We start from the raw sequence: 22,710 nt of genomic DNA, 5'->3' as shown, positions 1-22,710 counted from the left end.
TTTCCGACGCGGAATTCATATACTGCCAGAAAGATGGGAGAAAGTGGTCGCTAGTGATGGGCAATACTTTGAATGAAATGTTTTTGTTCCTTATAATTTAAATAAAGCTTTTATTTTGTAAAAGAAACAGCGAGAACTTATTCAAGGTCCTGATAAAAATGATCAAAATTGCGTGAGTTATATACTTTCTAAGAAATATTCGTCGTCGGTTACTATAATTCCGGTCCTCTTACTGATCAGAAACGAAGATGCTTATTAGTCGGTATGAATGCGGTTATGGCCCGAACCAAAAGAAATTGAAGATCTTCATTATTTGCAAAATGGCGGCATCTTGAAGTCAAATCACCGATTTATTTTGCATTTTTCGACCTTTAGCACGATAAAAAAAAAAGGAGAAAAGATTGACGTATTTTAAAAACTTTGCGCTGAAGATTCTCTCAACATTTCAAGTCGATTGGACAACTAGAAAACTTACTTGATAAATACTGGAAAACCCATCAACCGATTCAAACTACAACGGGTTAAATTGAATATTGTGTTATATATTAATACAGAAGCTGATAAAACCATAAAAAATGAATACAGTATCTACTCGATAATTGTCGAAAGCATGGGACTGTCCTGAGACAATTATCGGCTAGAAGATACTATTCTTTGATCCACTGATGAACGTAGAAAAGGACAGCGAAGTTCTAGAGGCCTCTCTCTCAGGGTATACCCCCCGCGGTAGTCGGAATAGTTCTGGGACAATTATAGGCTAGATATTTGAGACATTTATCAAGTAGAGACTGTATTCTCTTGATGCAACAATTTTGTCGCTGAGAGGCCATCATCATCATTGGTAATCAAAATGCTAATTGGTTCGGATTCCCAGAGTTTTCAAAAATGTATATTATGTTTTGTATTAGTAGAAAAGCTACCAGAGCCATTAAAAAGAACCAAGATTTTTTCGAGGTAACAATTTTGTCTTTGTAAGACACTCTCATAAGGACAAAACGATATTAGTTTGCAGAAAAGGGCATCCTATGCCAGCGTTAGGCATTCCTCCTCCTCCTGACCCGGCAAGATCATTCGACGTAATAAGCGTCTATTCGATTCTAACAGTATGCGTCCTATCGATCAGAAGCATGCTACTCTCCACAGGCAACCGACGCTGTTTATACGCGACATTCGCGAGGCTCGTTTCTAATTTATGGTATATTCAAAGCGTCCGCGGGCGTTGCGCAATAATGGTTCTCATGGCTGCCCTTTGCGCGGATTCCACGTGAGACGGGCACGCGCGACAACACGCTCGATCGTTCAACGACGCGAAGAAACATGTTAACCGTGTCAACGTGACGTCGCGTCGGACTGAAGGACTTCGAAACCCGGCTCTCTCTCTCCCCGTTCCTCTCGGAGAGCCCTCCCTCTCCGTCTTACAGTAATTTCGAGAATTTCCGGCTTATGGTTAACTATTAATTAACCGGGATCAAGTTGACGACGCACGGCGACCACGCGAAATTACGCGCGCCGCGAACAACAACCGAGACGACTCCGAGACAAAGGGGGACCCAACCGACCGAATCAGTTTACGCTCGAGCACAAAGGAGGGCAATTCAGCAAGGACAGTGTTGGTCGAAGAAAAAAATTGCAGCGATTATTTAATTGAGAAAGAAAGACGCTGCAATTGCACGTGTAAGTACGCAAGTGAATAATGATGCGGGCGAGGTGCGAAGAAGATGGTTTTTTTTTCGATGGTTGGGGAACACAGTGGAAATTGTACTAACAAATGGACTTCAAATTGCTATAAGGTGCAGTGGGGTAAATCCGCACTAGGCCCTTATTTATTCGAATATACGTTGCATTGTATCAACTGTAGGGTAGAAATCTTCCTTTGGTTAGTATTCAATGATCAACATAGATGGCTGCCATGTATTCTGCAAATTTTTATTTTTGTTATTTTATTACTAATAATAATTCCGCTTTTGCCCCATTATATAAGGAAATAAGATTCAATAATTTTTAAACAGGTAGGTGCAGTTTTGACCCAGTTCCGGGGAAATCCGCCCTAGCAGCACTGTTTTTAATTTATTAAGAAAATCATAAGTTTCACAAGATATTTTTAATCCGAATTAATGCAAATTAAGGAATAAACAAATACAGCCCGTAGATGACTAAAGGTCGAAAGTACTCCAAAAATATTTTTCCGGAAAATTATTAAAAAATAGTTTAAACATAGTTAAAAAATGTTTTTACAACAGCGTAACAACAATCATACGGTTAGAAATCGAAGAAACCTCTGATTAAAGAAAAAAAATTGGACCGGGGCAGGATTCGAACCTGGTCCAAAAAGTCTTCAGCGGTTCCGCAGTCGGAGACCATAGCTACTGCACCAACCGGCGCCGTTGAAAATACCTTCGAAATATTGGGATATATCTTGCGTAGTATAATTGTCGTTTTTTGTATTACGCAAGTTTTAAAGTCTTGACGATGTTTCTCTGAACTTAGGAATGTTTAATATTACATAATATATTTTTACGATAATACTAACTTAGTTTTTCACGGAAAAAACGCCGAAAAGTGGTTTTTATTTTTTCCTACTATGACGCACCAATCGCAGGAATTTGAAAAAAATTGAGCATAATACTTAGGACAATATCTTATTGCTAAATTAATTCTGTTGTTGTCACTCTTAGATTTCCATATGAAATCTGCATTTTTTCGATTTCTTTCGTGTTTTTCGATTTTTACAGCCAGAGTTTGCAACCAAAAAATCTGAAAACGACTCAAAGTATGTGGTTTGGTGTCCGAAATGTGTCAGATTTTTTTCAGAATTTTAAATTGTTATTAAACGGGGAAAATGGGCGAAAAACTGGATTTTCGTTTTTCCGCTACAACTACCCTTACAGATGAGCTATAGGGCTAAAACTTGGCTGAAAGGTATCTTTTTTGGTAGGCTATCGAATGGCGCAAATTGGAATAAAATCCCTTCCAGGGCACATTTGACCCCCAAAACCGGCTATAGCCTTTGATGAAATCGTATAATCGTGTAGCTTGTCATCAGTAATTGTTAGTCATTGTCTTTACTCGTCCAGATTTATAGTACGTTCATCCAGTTAATCGAATGCTAAATTGGACATGCAACACCGGGACAGGTAGCATGAAAGCGGTTATTAGAGATATGGAAACGGGTCGGGTATTAGAAAGTATCGAGTTTTGATTTAAAAGGCTTAAAAGGAGGAAAGCGGCGATTCAATCCTTTCGAATGAAGGGACATCGCGGACTAGAAAGTTCGGATTCGTCGTTGCCCGATTCGCCCAAGGGGATCCTTTTATAAACAGGACGGAATAAGAGAGATTTAATTGTGTGGGTTTTCTTTCTGTAGCGTATGTTTTGTAACGTTGCTCTTTTTACGAAGAAACACTTTGGACGAAGAGAACCATCCGAGAAGAAACAACATTTAAGATTCGCTTGACTTTCTAGAGCATAAAAATATGATCGGATATACTCCGAGACCGGTGAAATAACTAAGATTCCTCCGGTATCTAAGATCGGCAGACCTTCGGGGGTCTAGAAAGTCTATTCAGAGTATTTCACATTATCAAGATATTTGTGCCACGAAGAATTTCTGTAGTTACACGGTAGAACTTCGATTATCCGAACTAAGCAGGAAAATACTTCCGTTCGAACATTAGAGCACCTACTCGGTTATAATGCATTTTTACATTTTTATTATTTTCGTTCATAAACGGTTTCTTAAAAAGCTGTTTTTATTTCACATTAAAGTAAGATAACACGGGACTAAACAGGCAAGCACATCTGTTCGAATATGAGAACAGAAATAATGCTACATTCGATTTTTATTATTTCGTGCAATAAATAATGTTGCATACGGTGGTTCGGATAATCGAGGTATTAAGTACTGTACATTGTTGATAGTACTTTTCATTTTCAACGTAATGAAAATTTAATATTTGAAGCGTAGGCTAGGCGCGTCTATGTGCAAAATTGCTTTCAGAGATTGCTCTCTTTGAGGTTATTCTATGGTGCAGAGCTTTCATATGGCTTGGAGTATTCTCGAGAGTAATACTCATGGACACGACGACGTATAAGCCATTCATAATTCATCAATGAGAATTAGCATACGATAATAAAACGACGGAGCGTTCAGACTCGTGGATCGAATAAAATGTTAAATAGCTCGCAGAAGTTAGGATTAAACGTAACAACTTCCTCCGGCGCGCACCGGTTGATTTAACTAGACGCGTTCCCGGAATGTACGAAGTGTTTCGACAATTTTGAATAACTTTACGCGGAACGTACTCTGTTTGTTTTTGAAATAATTTTTCGAAATTTCGACCAAAAAGGTTTTTACACGTTAAATGACACTGTAATAAATAGATCTTGTGAGTAACGAATTAGTCTTAAAACCATTGCAGTTATTTAGTTATTTTAACATGAATTATTAATGATTACATTCACGATTTTAATTGCGTACCACTAATACGACAATTATCTATACCTTTAATACGAATTATATAATACATTAATTACTATAATTAATTATGATTTCATACTGCTTTCTTACATAAACTAGAGAAGTAAGGAAAATAGTATTGTGTGGTAATAGATTATTATCTATTACCACGTACCTAATACTTATGTTGCCCCACTTTTATTGAAATTTTATAAATAATGTATAGAAAAGTCTAAAACACACTTTTCATGATAGAATAGTGTGACCTATCTTCCCTTAAAAGGGGGTAGGTGATTTTGAAACTTAAAAAAATCCAGTTCAATAAAAATCAATAAGCTACAAAATACTGCCATTTTGTAAATAACCAACATTTTCATTCTACACTTGCCCATTTTTTGTAGAAGCAGAAAGCAGAAAGTCCGGAATAATGGCGAAAGTCAGCACATGTCTTAAAACATACTCTACAAAAATATATGATATATAATTCATGTACTTTGGATGGTTGTTGCTTGAAAAATAAAAAAAGAAATAATTCACGCATTCGTGATACCCATAAACGTGTGCGTGCGTGCAAAAATCTAGTGGCGAAAGTTCGATAGTTCTTTTGGAAAAAAATGTTGAAAAACGGCACTCGAAGCCAGGATATACTTCCCCGAAAAGTTCTCGCCATCTGAACAAATTCCTGGCGATTAATTCGAAGAATGGCGGGTGCACCATCATTAGAAGAAACCGCGGCGCGGAACAATAATATCGGATTAAATCTGGCGTCGGGGATTCGAGATGCATAAGCGCATCCGCCTTTAAAGTCGTCCTTCGGTGTTTTCTCAGGCGCAGTGGCGTAACCGTGCACAGAGGCGCCACACGCAGCCACGTGCCCGCATTATGCAAAACCGACGCGACTTCCGCGAATAATGCCAGCACTAAGAATAATCCTGTGAGCGGACGTTCCGCGTCTGTCTTTCTGATCTAGCTGTTTCGAATGTGCTCCTACTATACATAGACGTCTATCGACATATGTATATGTACGTAGAGATATACGTATAGACTTATGAAACCGCGTGCAGGGTCTTTTATGGTTCTCCTGAGTAAATTGGATGCCGCGATGAAAATAGAGCGACGAGACACGAGAGAGGCAGGCTCATCGATTTCGATGAAACGTTACGCGTCGATGACTCCGCAAACATAGAACGTAAGATTGTTGAAGAAAATTCTAGTGGAAAATTAGTCACACCGCGCCTGGTTATGAGCCGGTCTCTGGAATGGCGTAACGAAACAGGATACCCATTTTCTTATTAAATACCGTTTCGCAATAACCGTGCAACTGCACCTCTATTTTTAAACCGAATTATAAATCCCAATTGATACTTATACCAATTCTCGAACATGGATGCCGCACGAACGCGACTTTATTGTTGTATAGAGTAAGGAGGTATCCAGTAACTACTGCGAAGTTACCAATTACTGTGCCCATATTAATTATACTTATGTTCAAAGCATAATGAATATTAAAAAAAAGATAATCCGAAAAATGTTGTACTTCCTTGAAAGGAGAGAAAATGTTCTCCGTGGCTTTTTTAAAGAGTTATTAACGAAAAACACGGACCAATCACCGGCGGTTACAGCAGATGGATTCCGACTAGGCGACAGGTCCCGCCGAGTGTAACGTTGGCATTGGCCGAGCCGGAATCTGTCCGCTGTAGCTTCACTCTGATTGGTCCGTGTTTTTCGTTAATAACTCCCGAACACAGAGCCACGGATAACATTTCCGTAAAGGAAAAAATTACTTGAAACTTCAAGAATCTTTTCATTTCTCAGGATTCTCTCGTTTCAAGGAAGTACAACATTTTTGGAACACCTTGTATAACATATGTATGAACTGATTTCAATGAAAAAATTTAATATCTCTTTTTTAGTATTCGTTGTACTTTAAAAATAAGTACGATTAATATATAGGCACAGTAATTGGTACCCCCGCAGTAATTGGGTACGTTACCCTAGTTTAGCAAATATTTTAATTTAAATATTGCTCAGAGGACCTCGCTCTCTTACCAATTGACAACCTTTTACACGAATACTTCCGCAATAAAAACGTTTTCTTATAGAACATATCGGAGAAATAGTGTCGAGGAAGCCGCTTGGCACGTCGAATGTTCCAGAGTTGAATTACATTCTGCTGTTTCACCTATTTCTCACGTAACGAAGAAAGTGGTGCTTACCCGTGACGAGAGAGGCTCTCGGTGGCAGGCTGCACGGACGTCGTAACGGACATGTTGTTGTTGTTTCGATGGGTTACAACTGAAACAGAGGAGGAACAGCGATTTATTAATCGGTGACGCAAATCGATTCGAACGAGGACAGGCGATAGAGGAATCCCCGGAACAGATCTGCTCGGTAAACAAGATACCCCCGCTGGGGAATTCCGTGGTTAATCGCGTATTCTAAAAACCAGAAATACGCGAGCCGCTCGCTTGTCAAGTTCATTAACTTCACAAAATAAAAGAGAAAATCAGAAGTTCTTCCAATGTTCGACATTCCTAATTCCAGTGTTTACTCTATGTATGTCCCAAATGCCTAGCCGATGAAAGTCCCAGATCTATCCCCACCGCCGCGGGATATACCCCGTGAGAAGCCATGAATCGAGGCCTCTAGAGCTTCGCTGACCCTTTCGTGTATTGGACATATATCGAGTAAACACTGTATTAAGGAAATTTATTCTGAATGTGAAATGTTAAAAAAAAACAACTGGAACGATGGTTAATCTATTTGACCTGGGAACGGCTTATACATATAGCGTACAATAATCTCTCAAGATATGCGAAGAATTTACTCCCACTATCGCGAGATGATATACTGATCCGATAGCGAGGTCATCGGTTCGGATAATCGAGGTTTCACTTGTATAGAGGATTAAACGGGTTAATAGGATCGAAATTGTATCGTGTTTGGTGTTATTTTAATCGGAAAAGTGTCACAAATGTGTTAGTAAACGTTCGATAAAAAAATGATTAAAGCAAGTTTTGTCACTGGATTAATATTATCGTCATTGGTGCGCTGACGTCGATGATTCGTTCACGCGCTGTGCTTTAGTCCCTTCGAAAATTCCCTTTCGCTTTTCAGAACGCTGTTTATCCGATACTTCGTTCGATGTAGTTTTGAGCAAATTGCGAGTCGTGACTTCAAGAAACTTTTCATTTTCAGATTATAGGGAGAATAGCGCTATTAGAAACTGTGACGAAATCTAACGGTTCATTAAATCTCGCTGCGCCGTCCCGGATGGCACTGTTGCAATTGAGTGCAAACAGAAAGTGGTGGACTCGCGCCATTACCCGAAGGTTAAAAAAAAAAACATATTAACATCTTTAACCCTAGCAAGGCGATTTTAAATCATTATGTATGTCTTTGTATCGGACTAGAAAATAGCCTAGAATACTAGAAAATTGGGATTTTGATGGAACGTTTCGCGTAACACCAAGTTATCCAAGAATCGAGTAATAATTCCCGCAGTAGAACAAAATGGAGAAAATGATTCTTACACAATGGCGTAAGGAGATGTGCCCTCCTCGGAAATTACGCGGCCAGCTTTGCTAATTTTTGTAATCTTATCGCCATTGATCGGTTCAACGTGAAAGAAATAAGAATTAATAAAGACAATATCGAACATGGCCGTGAAAGCATTTTTTCCAGGTAGAAAATGCTATCTTTGAAACGTTCAGTGTATTTACCTCAGCTTCTGTTTGTTGTTGTTTTCTCGATTTTTCCAAGTTCGAGGTTAACAAACGTTTACAAGGCGATGCAGTTTCGACGGATTCGATACGAGAATGTTGATTTATTGGAGAAATGTCGGCAAATTGTTTTGATGCGGCCCATTGTGCAGCGACGAGGACATACGGCGCGCCGGGTAGACAAACCGCGAAGGACACCCCGCGATAAGTTTCACCATTGGATCTCACCTTGGCACGAAACGCGAACACACTTTTACTTTCCCCGTGAAAGAAAGCCCCGACACGATCGCCGGACACGCTCTGAATCTTTTATTTCGAATAATCGTTATAACCGATTGTGCAATCGCGAGAGAGCCTTGCACAGGTAGTTCCCTGATCAGTCGATACGTCGCGATCAATGATCCTAATCGCGCTCGTCTCTTTTTTTAATTACGATTACGTTCCACCGGTGATTTATCGACTCTCCGAGGAAGCCCACTGTATACACGTGGTTGAGCTTTCAATCATTTAAATTCTCTAGAACCCAATTTAAACAAATAAAATTGTGTATCATACAATGTACAGAATTCGGAAATATACCAGATTCTGTTTACAACAACAAAAGGAATTGGTCTATTAACAAAGAAGTAATCTATCGAATCCTACTCTGAAGATGTAGACCAGTAATACTGTCGCGTTGAAGTCAAAGCAATAAGATGAAACAAAAATTGAAAAATTCCAGAAACAAAAATTGAAAAATTCCAGTAACAAATGCGTAACTTTGATGTCACGCGAGAACAGAGATCCTTACAAGAAATGATTGGACTTGTAATGGAGAATTAGCTAAAAATGCGGGGTTCTGATCATTGGCAGAAGGTTCAATGAATTCATTGTATAGTAGTACATATTCTTATCAAGAGACCGGTTAAGAGGTTAATTGCATTATTTGAGTGGTAGAAGCCGAGTGACCCAAATAATTCTTGCCGTTATAGTCGCTGGGTAATTTACGAGCCGAGCGGCACAGATTATTTAGACCACTGCAGTCGCATGACCTAAATGATTCTTGCCGCGATATTCGTAAGCCATTTAGTTACTAGCGGCAAGAATCATTCTCAGCACTAAGTCCGCGTGGTTTGATCCGACTTGTACGCAGACATTCAATACATATAAGGATCCAGTTACCGATTGTATCGTGAGCTTGAGAATTTCTGAAAATATGCCTCACGTAAGTAAACAAATATTCGGAGTAAACTATTTTTAGGGCGGACGAACTTCAAAATAGACCATTCTGATATAACTGTTTTGCTTATCTAATATTATTAGACATCGTGGCCTCGTTATGTATCAAATATGCGGAACACGAACGGCCTATATAAGTATATTGCTTGAATGCCAAATATATTGGCAGATGCCTGTTTTAGAAACCGGGCTATTATTAGGAATTTTGGGAAACTATTTTGAGAATTGATTGATTGATTGATTGATTGACTCGCAAGGCAATGGAATATTTAATGATATTGCAATGCATTTGAAATAAGTTAAATTTTTTAGATATTCGCACAGCTTGATATAACACTGAGACGATGTTTTACTGGAAATTTGCACTCCGGCGTTTCGATGCAAATATTATCTATCTGAACTATTCGCTCGAGTCGTAAAGAACTTTTACGTCAAACTTTTGAAGGTCTAGGAAGCTGCAATAATTATCAGACTGACCATTGCTAACGACACAACAATTTTGTCACTGTTACCGACAACCTCGTTGTTAGTGCATGGGAAAAAAAAAATAGAATCCGATTTCCTCGAAAACGAAATTGGTTTTAACGAATTGCACTCCATACAAACAGGCAATTGTGAGACACCCCGTATACGCAAACGGAAAGTAACATTGACCGTGGAAACAATCGCGAAGTTTTTCGCCTTGAATGTTTATTTTGATGGGGGGGGGGGGAGACTATGAATGTGAACGAGGTGCTACAACGGCGACGATTATAAAACGAGAGAACCCCGTGTGTGTGTCGACACAGAAGGTCGTGAGAGAATGTCAAGGATTTCATCATTGACACATTGGCAATGCGCAGCTGATTTCATTATCAAGCAGCCACGCGAAAGCCTTGGTTGTATTCTTAGAAAAGAAAATCAAGGTGAAAAACTGATACGCGCGATTTGAAACGGTATCTGACAAACTATGGCGTGTATTAGTCCGCTGTAAATTGATTTGCGCAAACGCGCCGATGGAATGTTAATGGGGATTTCTATTTGAAGCCGGTGATTCGAATTACACCGCAACAATACCAAGACTTTTGTAACCATTATAGAAATGAAACGTTCTCGAACCTTGAATTAATGTAAACTACTCCGCTCAGAATGAAATTCAGTTTTCATTAATTGAAAAAAAAAACTTTATACTTTAAGAATTTTTTTCAAAAGTTACAAAACGTATACTAACATATTCGTGGCATTTTTCTGATTAAAAGGATACCAAACACGACACACTTTGAATCATTTGTACCCGTTTAACCCCACGATAGAGTATAACCTCTGTTATCCGAACTAAAATTTATTCAAATAACGGAACAGTTAGATACGATTCAAATTGTGTCGTGTTTGGACTCGTTTTAACCAGAAAAATGTCACCAATGTGTCGGTGAAAGTTTCACTGCTGTATTTCGAATTTGTTACGGAAGTATTTTCCAGAATCACGCGCTGGAAACCTTTCGTTTATAGTTTGAGAGTTGCGAAATTAATCGAGCGAGGTTAAATGAAATCCGTTTGTAAAGTACAAAGGAAAGCGAACGCGCGCGGAACAAAGATAATTATTTCGTCAACTTCGTGACAAGGCACCGCAACGGTAGAACGCGTTTTCGCAATCGAATGCAACTGCATTGACAGTAATTAAAAAGGGGCAGAAACTATTGGGCGCAATTCGAATTTTCACAACCGCCGACAATCCTACGGAACTTCATCAACCAGAAGATAAACGCGGTTCCCATTAGTCGTCGACGACCTAATTACCTCGAGTACCGTTTATATGCAGTACTGCACGATCGATGACCCCAACAGTTGTTACCTAACACCGCCGTTTGCATTTACGAAACATTGATAACGTCGCCTGCAGACGTTCCGCGTTTTAACGTGCGCCAGTTGAACGTCGCGTTACGTACTACGTCAACGATAAAGCAGCCCGACTTGCGCTTCGCGCTTTTCCTCATTCAATAGTATGTGCTACCAAATTATACCAACTTTTTCCTAAACGAAAATAAAAATGTAACTATATTGTTCCGGTATGAAATTTTTTAAAAGGTCACACAGAAGTTGTATACAGTCTTTTCTCGATATATGTCCTACAACAAGGATCTACCCAGAAACATATATCGTTCAGGAGATACTATTCTTTGTTCCACACCGAACGTAAAAAACGCCTCTCGGTCGCCTCTCGGCTAGTTGGGATAGTTCTGGGTCTTTTATCGGCCAGATATTTGGGACACTAATCGAGAAAAGGCTGTATAGACTACTTTAATTCTTCTGTTTTCTAATGTTTCCTATTCATTTTCATTTTTCTTGATGTTTGCTTCGTTCGAATAATACTCAAAGTATTGAGTAATATATTTTAACACGTTCACTGCCACGTCGCAGATGTGAAAATAAATTTTCGCGCTAACATATTCAATGCATCACATTCGATTATTACCGAGTACCATACACGTAAACGTTTCAATTTTTCTTTTATTAAATACATTGCTTCGATTTGAAGGAATTCTTTATATTGCAGGATTGACAGTCGAAACAGTGTCTCAGGCAGATGAGAAACGAAATGAAACGCGTCAAGGCATAGCGCGGTAGAAGGGGAAGTTAGAGTGGGGGCACATGTCTTGATCTGGCGACATTTACTTTTTTTTTATTGGCGAGACATTTATTTTTTGAAAGAGCGAAATGAAACGGCACAAAAGCTGCCGGCTTGAAGAAAGAAAAGATGATTATTTTCCATTCGGCCATCCTTTCAAAGACAACGAAACAGCGGATTAACAGAATTAGTGGAACGCGCGACGTGTAAATTCTGAAATTGACGAACCTGTTAACGAAATGAAATTCGAAGGCGATAGCTGGATAATTAAACGCGAATTGCGAGCTCATTTATGGATCTCGGTCGAATCGAAGTGAAAGGAAAAGAGAGAACAAGGCAGTCGGCAATAGAGGCTAATACCTTCTTTGTTTCGCTTCTAAAGACGTAAGCAATGCAATTATAAAAATAGTAGAGACCGAAGGCGATTGTGCTATTTTTAATGTACACAAAACTGTGCAGAATATTCGTCTATAGTTCGCGGGTGACACACATTTCCATCTATACATAGGCGGGTGGGTCTTCATCGACTTGGCGATCGTTTTCTTTTTTTATAGACTGTCCTTAAAAACTTTTACTGCGAAATAGAATGTTATTTTTGTAACAAAACCATCGATTCTGAATTATTCACCTCGCAATCGATTTCAAAACGACATTTTAACGAAATCATTAATTTATTATTATTATTATTGACATTTGTTCCCAGTTATTAACATTAAAAAAAAGTTATTATTATCATTATTCTTATCTTTAACAATTGAGTCTAACAAAACAATAAACTTTTTCAATTTCTACATCACAAATGTTAGTCATACTATAAATATATAGTTACATACTATAATTATATTACAAAATCACATGTTTGTACTACAGGAATATTGTACGTTTAATTGGACGATATTAATAAAGAGTATAGAATCAATAATACTCCATGCACAATTCCGATCTATTCTAGGACACATCATGTCTACACAATGACTTCCAATCTATTTCTTAATAATTCAATATCGCCGCATTTAATATCCGAAAGAGAAACTACACGCGTGATCCTCGCACTTTAATCTCACTTACGCGGTTTACTTTCTTCGCATGCTAGTTTTAAAGCAATTTTTAAACTCCTAAGCGTTGTACGTTCGACATTTCATTTATTTTATATTAGATAGTAATAGTTTTTCCGATATAGCACAGGTGTGCTCGTTCAGAAATCCTGCTCGGTTTTATGTAGAAAATGTTCAATCGTGAATGAAATTTTCAATGGAACGTGAATGGTAGAGGGGCGATCACGTGTCGACAGGTTACGCTCAAGATCGAAGGTCTGACGTAGCGGATGAATCTTTTATAGTAACATCGATGACGTACTTCGCGCAGTCTTTCATTAAACAATCCACTGTGTGAAACAGCCATTCAATAATTCTCTGGACCACTTTCGATCGCTGGGAACCATCGAAGTAGCTCGGGTAACTATAGTTACAGGAAGTAGGTTAACTTTCATCAATGTACTGGGTGTTTCCGGAATCCCGAGTGCAACGCACGTGACCGAAATGTCGAAGTTGTGAAATTGCTATGAGAATTTCACGATACGTAGTTACTAGAAACTGTTCTCGTAGTTAGCTACGAACATGCTAAGAAAATACATGCACACGATTGGGCTCAGAGGGGTTAAGCATTAGACTAGCGAATCTTCGCGACTCACGAAAAAAAGAAAATTCGGAAAACGGAGCACGTACGCGGCCTCGCACCATAAATCGCGCAAAAGCAGCAGCCTTCAGCAGATGGGAAAACTTAATCCAACGCGCGGGGCTGCGAAGCCGCGAGTGAAAGCCCGACTTCTGCTGCTTTTGCACCTTTTACTCCCTCTTTCGCGTGTCGGGCCTCTAAGATTAGCTGCTCGAAATGCTTTCGCCCGTTTCGGGGCGTCAGTTTACGAGGGAACCGGGGGTTCGCGAACTGCTGGCAACTGTCCCGAGACGGTAGTCTGGGCCCGCGTGATCCCGTATTTTTATTCCGACCACGTACGAGAATAGAAGAGCGTTAAGAAAGGGGTATGTAAGCAGCGGACACTATGCGCCCGTGCGCCAAAGTAGTCGGAGGTCGAGGCGTCAAACCGGCACGAGATCGACGACGCATAAACTCGTTGACCATTAGAACCCCTAATGAACAATCCACCTTTCTGTTGTTATCGCGATGCACGAATATACATAGTTCGCAGTCCGCGTACCGCCAGTCCCGTGATTCATCGACATAGCGAGGAGGCTTGGGCAACTGTGCTGCCACAGACTACAGAGCTTTACATTCTCGAAGACTAGCCTCTACGCAAAGAGAGATACAGCATTTTTATCTTTATTTTGTGTTCTCATTTTTGTTTCATTTTGCAGTCAATCATTGCGTTAATTATGTACACGTAACGTTTCGTCGAAAGCGATGGACAAATGAAGACAAGTAACAAAATCGTGAAATCGGACAGAAAAAAATCGGTTTTCGAGATATCTCTTCCGAGAATGTGAAAGGGTTTGCGACCAACTATCCAACACTTTTGTTAATTCAAGTAATTTATTAAAAGCGGATTGTACCAAAAGTGGAATACCGTTCGTTTGAATATTCAAGCCAATATGCTCGTAGTGTTATTACTGCTTACGGTAAAAATACTTTTCGTGTCAGTGTCTTGATATATAGTTTCAAAATTTTATACAGGCGTAAATATCTTCCTGCGTAAATTTAAGACGGGTAAGCAATAAAACAAGCTCGTGCAAACACTTATCGTGTCAGTTTTCGCTCGCTCACCAGTTAATTGCTTATATTCACTAAAATAGAACAATTCACGACAACACGAACAATTCATTCGATTTTCAACACGTTATTATTAGCTTCTGCGAGCTCGAAGTAATTTACGGTTTAAATTTTCTACATTAACACACACGGATTGCAATGATTCAAGCACTGACAAATCTGATCAAATAAAAATTTTCTTTGAGTAAAATAAAAGGTCAACATTGTTTCAATAGTATTTTTCGCAGTGAATCTGTAGAACAGCTACCTACCACGCATTTTTCCCCGAACGTTATCGCTTATTATTTTAAAGCAAAAAAAAGGCGGGAATAGATATTTTTTATATGCACAATGGTTTATTCATTGGTAGAAAAAATGTAAAAATGTAAATGGAGTCCATATTTTAAATAACGGTATTAACTACGTGAGTTTGATGTACATATATTTGTGTAATGTTCGCGCGCAAAATAGAGAGTACTTATATTAAGCGGACCTAATTTGCGACCATCTCCAATTCCAATGTATTTTAAGTGCACGCAATGCGTGCTCGCACTCGAAAGTGGAACACGAACGCGAAACCAGCGTGCTGGGTTCTCAATACAAATTATTCTACACGTGATATTTACAGAGGAGTGCAATCTTGCCAATTAAGTTTCTAATCAGACTTATTCACTCAGGATTATTTTAAAAAATCTAGAAATTATATCAACTTAAGACACATAGCAACACCATCTCCCTATTCTTGAAATTTCTCATTCGCATTCTAATTTTTATTTCCTGTATCTGTATTTTTATCATAGGATTTGTCAAAGTATTTACATCATTACATTTCGATCTGCATCAATAAATAACTTTTTACTCGGCCAAGTAAATTTCAATTTTTGTTGTTGTTTCCTTTATTGAATGTTTACCAACATATTTGTGGCGTTTTTCTGATTCAAATGAGTCCAAACACGACACAATTTAGAGCCTATTCGCTTCTTCAGTTGACGATTCGGTAGAACCTTTATTAGCCGAACCTCCGGTATCTGAAGTCGCCATTATTCGAAACTAAACAATTCAATCCAACAGGATTCATTGTACGAATCCTTCATTGTAGCTAGGCAACTCCCTCTATATTATTCGGACGCCCAAAATCCGTTGATCATTTTGGATAATAGAGATTCTACCGTATCGCGGATTAAACAAGCAAACAGGATCCAAATTGTATCGTGTTTGGTATCATTTCAATCAGAAAAGACTCGCGAATGTGCTAGTACGAGTTTTGTGAAGAAATATGATAATTAAAAACAAAGAAAGTTATGTCTCCCGCGACTACCTTTTTTTACGTTCGATGCTAGGCGGAAGCACTTAAGAACACTGTCCCCGTACACGATACAAGTGACATCATTTCGGACCCGAAGCTTTCGAATAGGATAAGTTTTACGCGTCAGACAGAACGTGTATTTTACTAGGATAGTATATAGTACGTGCGCCACTTTCATCAAGGCGTCTCGAGTGCGCACGGGGCTAACCCAAATGTGTGGCCCATGAGGAGCACCACTTCGACCCCGTCGTCAACCATGGTGGGGTATATGAAACGAGGCCAACAACCCTCGAGGTCGTGGCGTTCTCTCTCCCCATCTGTCTCTCGTGGGACGCGGGGGTGAAAATTCGATATCGATCGACCTCGTCGACTGTTCTGGCAGACTCTCACACCGATGCGTGGCCGCGGCGAAAAAGCGGAATCGGGTCGTTACGAGTACGGGACACGAACGGAAATACGGAAAATCGGATTTACCTCGCCGGGATTTGCCAGTTTCCCTGATCGGCCATAGATACCGCCGAGTTTCCCCATTTTTGCGCGTTATTTCCGTTGCGCCATTTTCGGTAGCGTGGCGCGAGCACCGCACATAGTCTCGTCGTCCGCTTCATTATAGTTATTGCGCACAGCAAATCTTATCCGATGCTATGTTACTCGACATTCTATGTCGTTCCATAGATAAATTGCAGATTTCGTACGATTACCGCGACAAGCTTGAAAAACAATCGGAGAAACTGCACGTGTTAAATTTATATTATACAGTAGGGGCCCAATTACTATGGGAGTACCAATTACTGTACCTATAGTAATTATACATATTTTTAAAGCATAATAAATATTAAAAAAGAGATATATATATATATATATATATATATATATATATTAACCAATTTTAATGAAAAAATGTAGTATCTCTTTTTTAATATTCATTATGTTTTAAAAATAACTATAATTAATATAGGCACAGTAGCTGATACCCCCACAGTAATTGGGTACTTTACCCTAATTCCTGGGCCAATATATCGAGCATTTGCATTTGGAAATTACATAACAACCGATGTCTACTTGGCTATGGACGAAAGCTTACCGGACACACGGTCTTTTGGAAAAGATAATATTACATTTACATTATGCAATAATATACGTGTATTATATAAGCAAGAAAAAACATTCTTTGGAAATGATAACTATCAACCCTGAGTGGCTCAACCACCAGTTGATGAAGAAACCCTTTTCAAAATGTACTTTACACAATATCGTTAATAGTAAATATGTATTTTTATCGACCAATATATAGAAAATAGAATCAATTTATTAACGAAGTTCGAACCAAATTAAAAAATAAAATAATAATAATCGAAGAATAAAAAGGAAATAAACGTTACAGAAATTGAAATAATAAAAGGGAATATAAGTAGCAACCAAAAATATAGAAGCAGTAAACCAAAAATAACCTTGCCCTACCTAGGGTATTATATAAACTTCAAACTATAAGGAAGAATATATTATTTGAGAATAGCACAAAGGCAATTTGTATTGTACGAAATCTTTTGGTCGTGACCACGGCGAACAATGAAGATAGTCAAACGGTAAGTAAACAATTGTTGTATGTAATCAGCCTGCATGAACGCCACCTCACGTGACGTGAAAATGCACGACATGTTAGACCGACTTTATGTAATTGCAATGTTTAAATTGCCCTGAAGCAACGACATTGCAAGGACCTTTGGTTGCATAATGTCCGATCAACGCAGCGTCGTGTATGTACACGCGTGCAAGTGCGAAGGCAGGTCGGTGTTTCCTTTTTAGGTTGATAACACTAAATACGGTAGCGCCATAAAAGCTTCGACCGCCTATGGTCTTGACTCTTTCATGAAAATGCTTCGACCAGAATTCCATACTTCTGGTGTTAAATAAAAAATTGGTCGACATATTACGTACTTATTGCTAGACTGTGGATCTTTCTGTGAAATCGGATTTTTACACCCGACAGTCAACAAATAATCTTAATAGATCGAAAATAGTCCCAATAGACTGGAAATAATCTTAATAATTTTAATACAATATATTGAAAGTAACCTTGATAATCTCAATAGATGGAACATAATCTTAAAAAAAAAAAGAAAATAATATAAAAATATTTTTAAGCCCTAAAGTTTTTACTATTTTGTGTTCTGCCTACTCACTTGTTCTATACGTGCGCAAAATTTGCAGTCTACTTATTGGCATGCCATAGATGGCCACGTTAATCCATATGTTTGTATACTCATTTTTAAAGGAGAAAATTTATAGCTATACAAACATATATGTCACCCAGTATAGTGCTATATTAGGTTTTATTCAGCTGTATCAGTTAAAAATTCATTAATCCTGTATGTTCTTACAAGTAATTAAATATTCAATGACCGAGTGGACCGACTATTAACGAAAATTGCAAAAGTGTCTATTATCGAGTTTATTTAATCATTTTATTAATAAACACCCTTCCGTCTTCAAAACAAAAAATTCGGATCGTTTTGACGTATCCAGCAGTCCCACATTTAAAACGCTATTTTGCCTAAATCCATATGTAAATTAATCGCTATTTTACCTAAATTTTACCTTCTATCTTTCAAAAGATAGAAGAAATGATTTCAAAATATGACTGCGTAAAACACATTTATCCGGAATACGATTAAAAAAAAACCGTCGCGTTTTATTCTCTGTTGGATTTAAAAAGTAAACAAAGGCGACAGCAGCAGCTGGCCGCTTCGAAAATTCAGCAGCCAGGTCAGCGAGTCGATCTTGAAATTTTCAACAGTTGGCTCCCCTGCCGCACAACCGACCGCAGTTTCGTTGTCGGGAAACATTTCCCGCGTGCACGAGCGAAAAGGAAAAAGAAAAAGAAAAAAGAAAAACTGTACCGCTACACGCGAGGTCAATCCATGCGGTGATACCAGCGTTCGATCGACACGAAAATGTTTCCGAGCGTCATGCATGAGCGAAATGGGTAGGAATGCAGCGAAGCGTTAATAGGATTGAGAAATTAAAATTCCGCCTCGGGAATTCGCCGTGGAGCGACTGGCGTAACGGGTTTCCAACGAGGCTCGGCACACAAACAAACATAATCATCGCCCAAGATATGACCTCGTTGCATGTCGGTGACGTTCCTCGTAAAATTGAACCGTTCACCGGTGCATAATCGTTTGTCGATCGAAGCCGTGCCATCGATACCCGTGGATCTCGAAGAACCCCAACCGTCCATTTTTTCTCGAGAAACTCGACCTCGAAAAATTCATTATTTTCTCGCGTCGTTTTGCCTTCGACGATCGAGATAACATCGTGACAGCGAAATAGATCGAGAACGCAACGGGGATCGATAGCTGTGTTTCCAAGTGATCGAGAAATTTTTCGGCGCGAAGAATTTTGTTCGGTTGACGACGCTCAACCGTTGGGCGTCGGAACGAAGTTACCGATCTGAAGTTAGTTACACGACTAGACGTCCGGAGTATTGATTCTCACGGCGTGTTCATTTCTTCGCTCTCGGTGTATGCATGCATGCGTCCCTATCGAAAACCTCTCTCGTTACACCATCGGGATCAAGACTTTCTAACTTCCAGTAGGAGAAACACGTAGAATATACATACTCGAAACACACACAACTCGACGCGGAGGAAAACTGCTCTCGGAAGCATGGTGAAAGCATGGTCCAGCGACGTTTCAATGTAACGAGCGCCAGAGATCCACGGTTCCGATCGTCGTTCGAATACACGTTTTCTCTCCAAGTCCGTTGTGTTTAGAAATTCTCGCACATCGGTGTATACACCGCACGAATTTAACAACGCGTCGCTGATTCACAAATGCATGGGGGAGAGAGGTTTTATGGTTCTACGTGTATATATATATATATATATATGTGTGTATGCGTGCGCGCGCGCGTGTGTGTTTGTAACTTACGTTTCGCAGTAATCCTTGAAAACCGGACGACAGTTGAAGCACAAGAGCAGTGCACTGACTTTCACTGGTTTTTCGAACTTTGATGTACAGTCGAAACGTAAAAGATTCTGTTCGTGAATAACGATGCTTTCAGAGAAAAGCTGGTTTTAAACAGTCGGGGGTCTTTAGAAACTTCGTACTAACGGTTGCGATGTTTCTAGTCTGACTGAAGCTAACCACCGTCGCGCGAGTGCCTTTTATAACTGCGGTGTGGGTTGGGCTTCGCGGAGACGGGCGAGCGCTGACGGTGGGGGGCGACGAGACCCGAGGCAGAAAACCCCCGTCTGCGCAACCGTGTGCGCTGCTCCAGCGAGTTAGTGTGAGGCCCGCGCGTGCACGTTTGTGTGTGTACGGACGAGCTACACACGGGGGCAGGGATTCTCCGCGCGTGGCGCCGACACGTTACTGGCACATGTTGATAAATAAATAACGAGTCGCCGGAGTGATAATGTACGTTATCACGGACGAATTCCAGAGTCCTGGTACGCGGCCGTACAGCCTGCCAATTTTCAGTGTTCCTCGTCGTCTTGCCGGACAACGTTGCGATCGTTGAAAGGTCAGGTTCCACGGTTGATTAACACATTCGGGTCGCTGCGACCCACCCGTGATGCACTGGCCGATGCTCTCGTGTGCCGAGGATAACCTCTATTAGTGAATAATCTTACGGTCGATACTTGTTTCGTAGTTGTTGTATTCACTATAATTTTGGATGCGGTGCCACGTTTTTATTTTTACGGGAGATCCTGGGCTAAACTACCAAAATTAATGCAAAGGAGAAAAATTAAAGCTACCAACCAACACAAAAAAATGTTTTTATCCTCTACACCAGGATCCCCAAGTCTTCCTTGGTGTTAAACGGGATGATAACAACAAACAATATTACCACCATATGCTGGTACTTATTTTGCAGTTAATGTACTCGATATCAGCATCGCAGGGAGAATTTTCTGAATTATGACAAAAAGTTAAAGAAATTTTTAAACGAGGCTACATTCTCCTTGGGTCTTTATTAATGTTCACACAATAATCAATATTTCGTGAGTTATGTACAAAACCATTAAATAAAGTTTTAAATGTTATACTCTACTTTTCTTGCGCCTTTTTTTTTTGTACCTTTTTTGTGGATACTATTTTCAGAATGATGGCGAAGGCTTACAAAGAGAAAAGTCCATCGGTTGATATTTATAGTTAATCAAATGTTTGGTAAATATGATAATCCAACGGTAGTCGCCTTATCATGATTAACCCTGATGTCAATACCCTTTCAATGTGCGCTTAAATTGTTTGCACGTTCCTGTGGAGAACTCGCATAATCGATTCGTGTTTACGTTCTTTGGTTAATTTTACGTTCGTTTACATGTATGGTATACAAATATGTTTTGACTGTTTCAGATACGGAGATTAGGTTTGCTTGGGTATCGATTAGAGGTCCTAGGTTTGAACGTGCACTTTTTAATACACGGATAGACGCGTATCAGGGTAAACAGATCGTAATAATACCTATTCGTGTATCGAAAGTCACGGAATACACGTGTAGCAAAGTACGTAGTTTCGCGTGTGAATCACAGTGTCAATCTTAATATACTTATTGTATTATTTTCAAACTAAATATCCGTATATACAACGTAATTTAATGAATATAAGGTTACACTTCATCTTGGCAACCTAGACATTTTTAACTTTTTACTATATAATCTTGTACATCTTGACGAGAAAATGCCAAAAATCGAAGTTTTAAGGCGAGGATTTCACCGGTTCAAAAGTTATGCGTGTTTAAAGTTTAGCGATTACACTTTGTTTTGGGACAAGCTGTCATCAAACGGTAATTAAGAGGAGGTATAATCCAAGTTGGTTGGGATTAAGTCGTGTGTGGAGAGGGGGGGGGGGTGTAATATCTCAATACTTGTGTATCACGAAAGTACACATTTTATTGCTTTATATAATACGGGTTGACAAAGTGATTTATTGATGAATTCGCTTGGCAATGCTAATAAATAATAGTGAAATATATGGTAATGTAATAAAATGTAATTAATATTTATAAAATGCTTTGTTGATATTGGGATTCTCAGTTGAGTACCACGTCGGAAGAGCCAAAATAAGATAAAGTATAATGATCAATCCATCTCGCAGGTGCTATGACCTATCAGTGGCCATAGTAATATTTTATCAGACTTGCTTTACGAACGGATCTATCTAATCAATGAAGCGATTAAAACCGTGGTCATTAATAATGATAAAAAACATTTTTGCTATATTTGAACTGCGCTTAACCCTGAACTGTCGAAGTGGACGTACCCTAATCTTGACATTTTGTACGGGGACAAATATCAGGTTAATTTAACTTGTGCGTTAAATTAATAGGGTACCCTGGGTTTTCGCGACAAAAACACGAATTCTTAGGAATTTTTCAGTAAAGCTATCGAACCTTTTGGACTAGGATTTTGCACACATATTTATTGGTATGTACCTGTGGTACATGCCTGATTCTTTAAAAGTAACAATAGCCTCAATTACATAAGTTATATATTTTTTTTATAGAGTACGCTTTGAAAAACATGGGTCGAAAAAATGAAGATGTTCATCGATCGGTATGAATGTGGTCGTAGTCCGAATCAAAAGAAATTGAAAATCTTCATTGTTTACAAAATGGCGGCATTTTGAAGGC

General features: G+C 39.1%; 1 protein-coding gene across 1 annotated transcript in view; it reads right to left on the bottom strand.

Moving 5' to 3' along the window:
* Pino (protein pinocchio) overlaps positions 1-22,710 on the bottom strand; it is a 136,100-nt gene that overhangs the window by 19,359 nt on the left and 94,031 nt on the right. The window contains exon 3 of the mRNA XM_076803950.1: positions 6,673-6,751. Coding sequence (XP_076660065.1) covers positions 6,673-6,751 — 79 coding nt within the window. The remainder of the gene's footprint in view (positions 1-6,672; positions 6,752-22,710) is intronic.

This window comes from Halictus rubicundus, chromosome 2 (assembly GCF_050948215.1).
Source record: "Halictus rubicundus isolate RS-2024b chromosome 2, iyHalRubi1_principal, whole genome shotgun sequence".
Lineage (NCBI taxonomy): Eukaryota > Metazoa > Arthropoda > Insecta > Hymenoptera > Halictidae > Halictus > Halictus rubicundus.
This window is presented reverse-complemented; position numbering and strand designations above follow the sequence as displayed.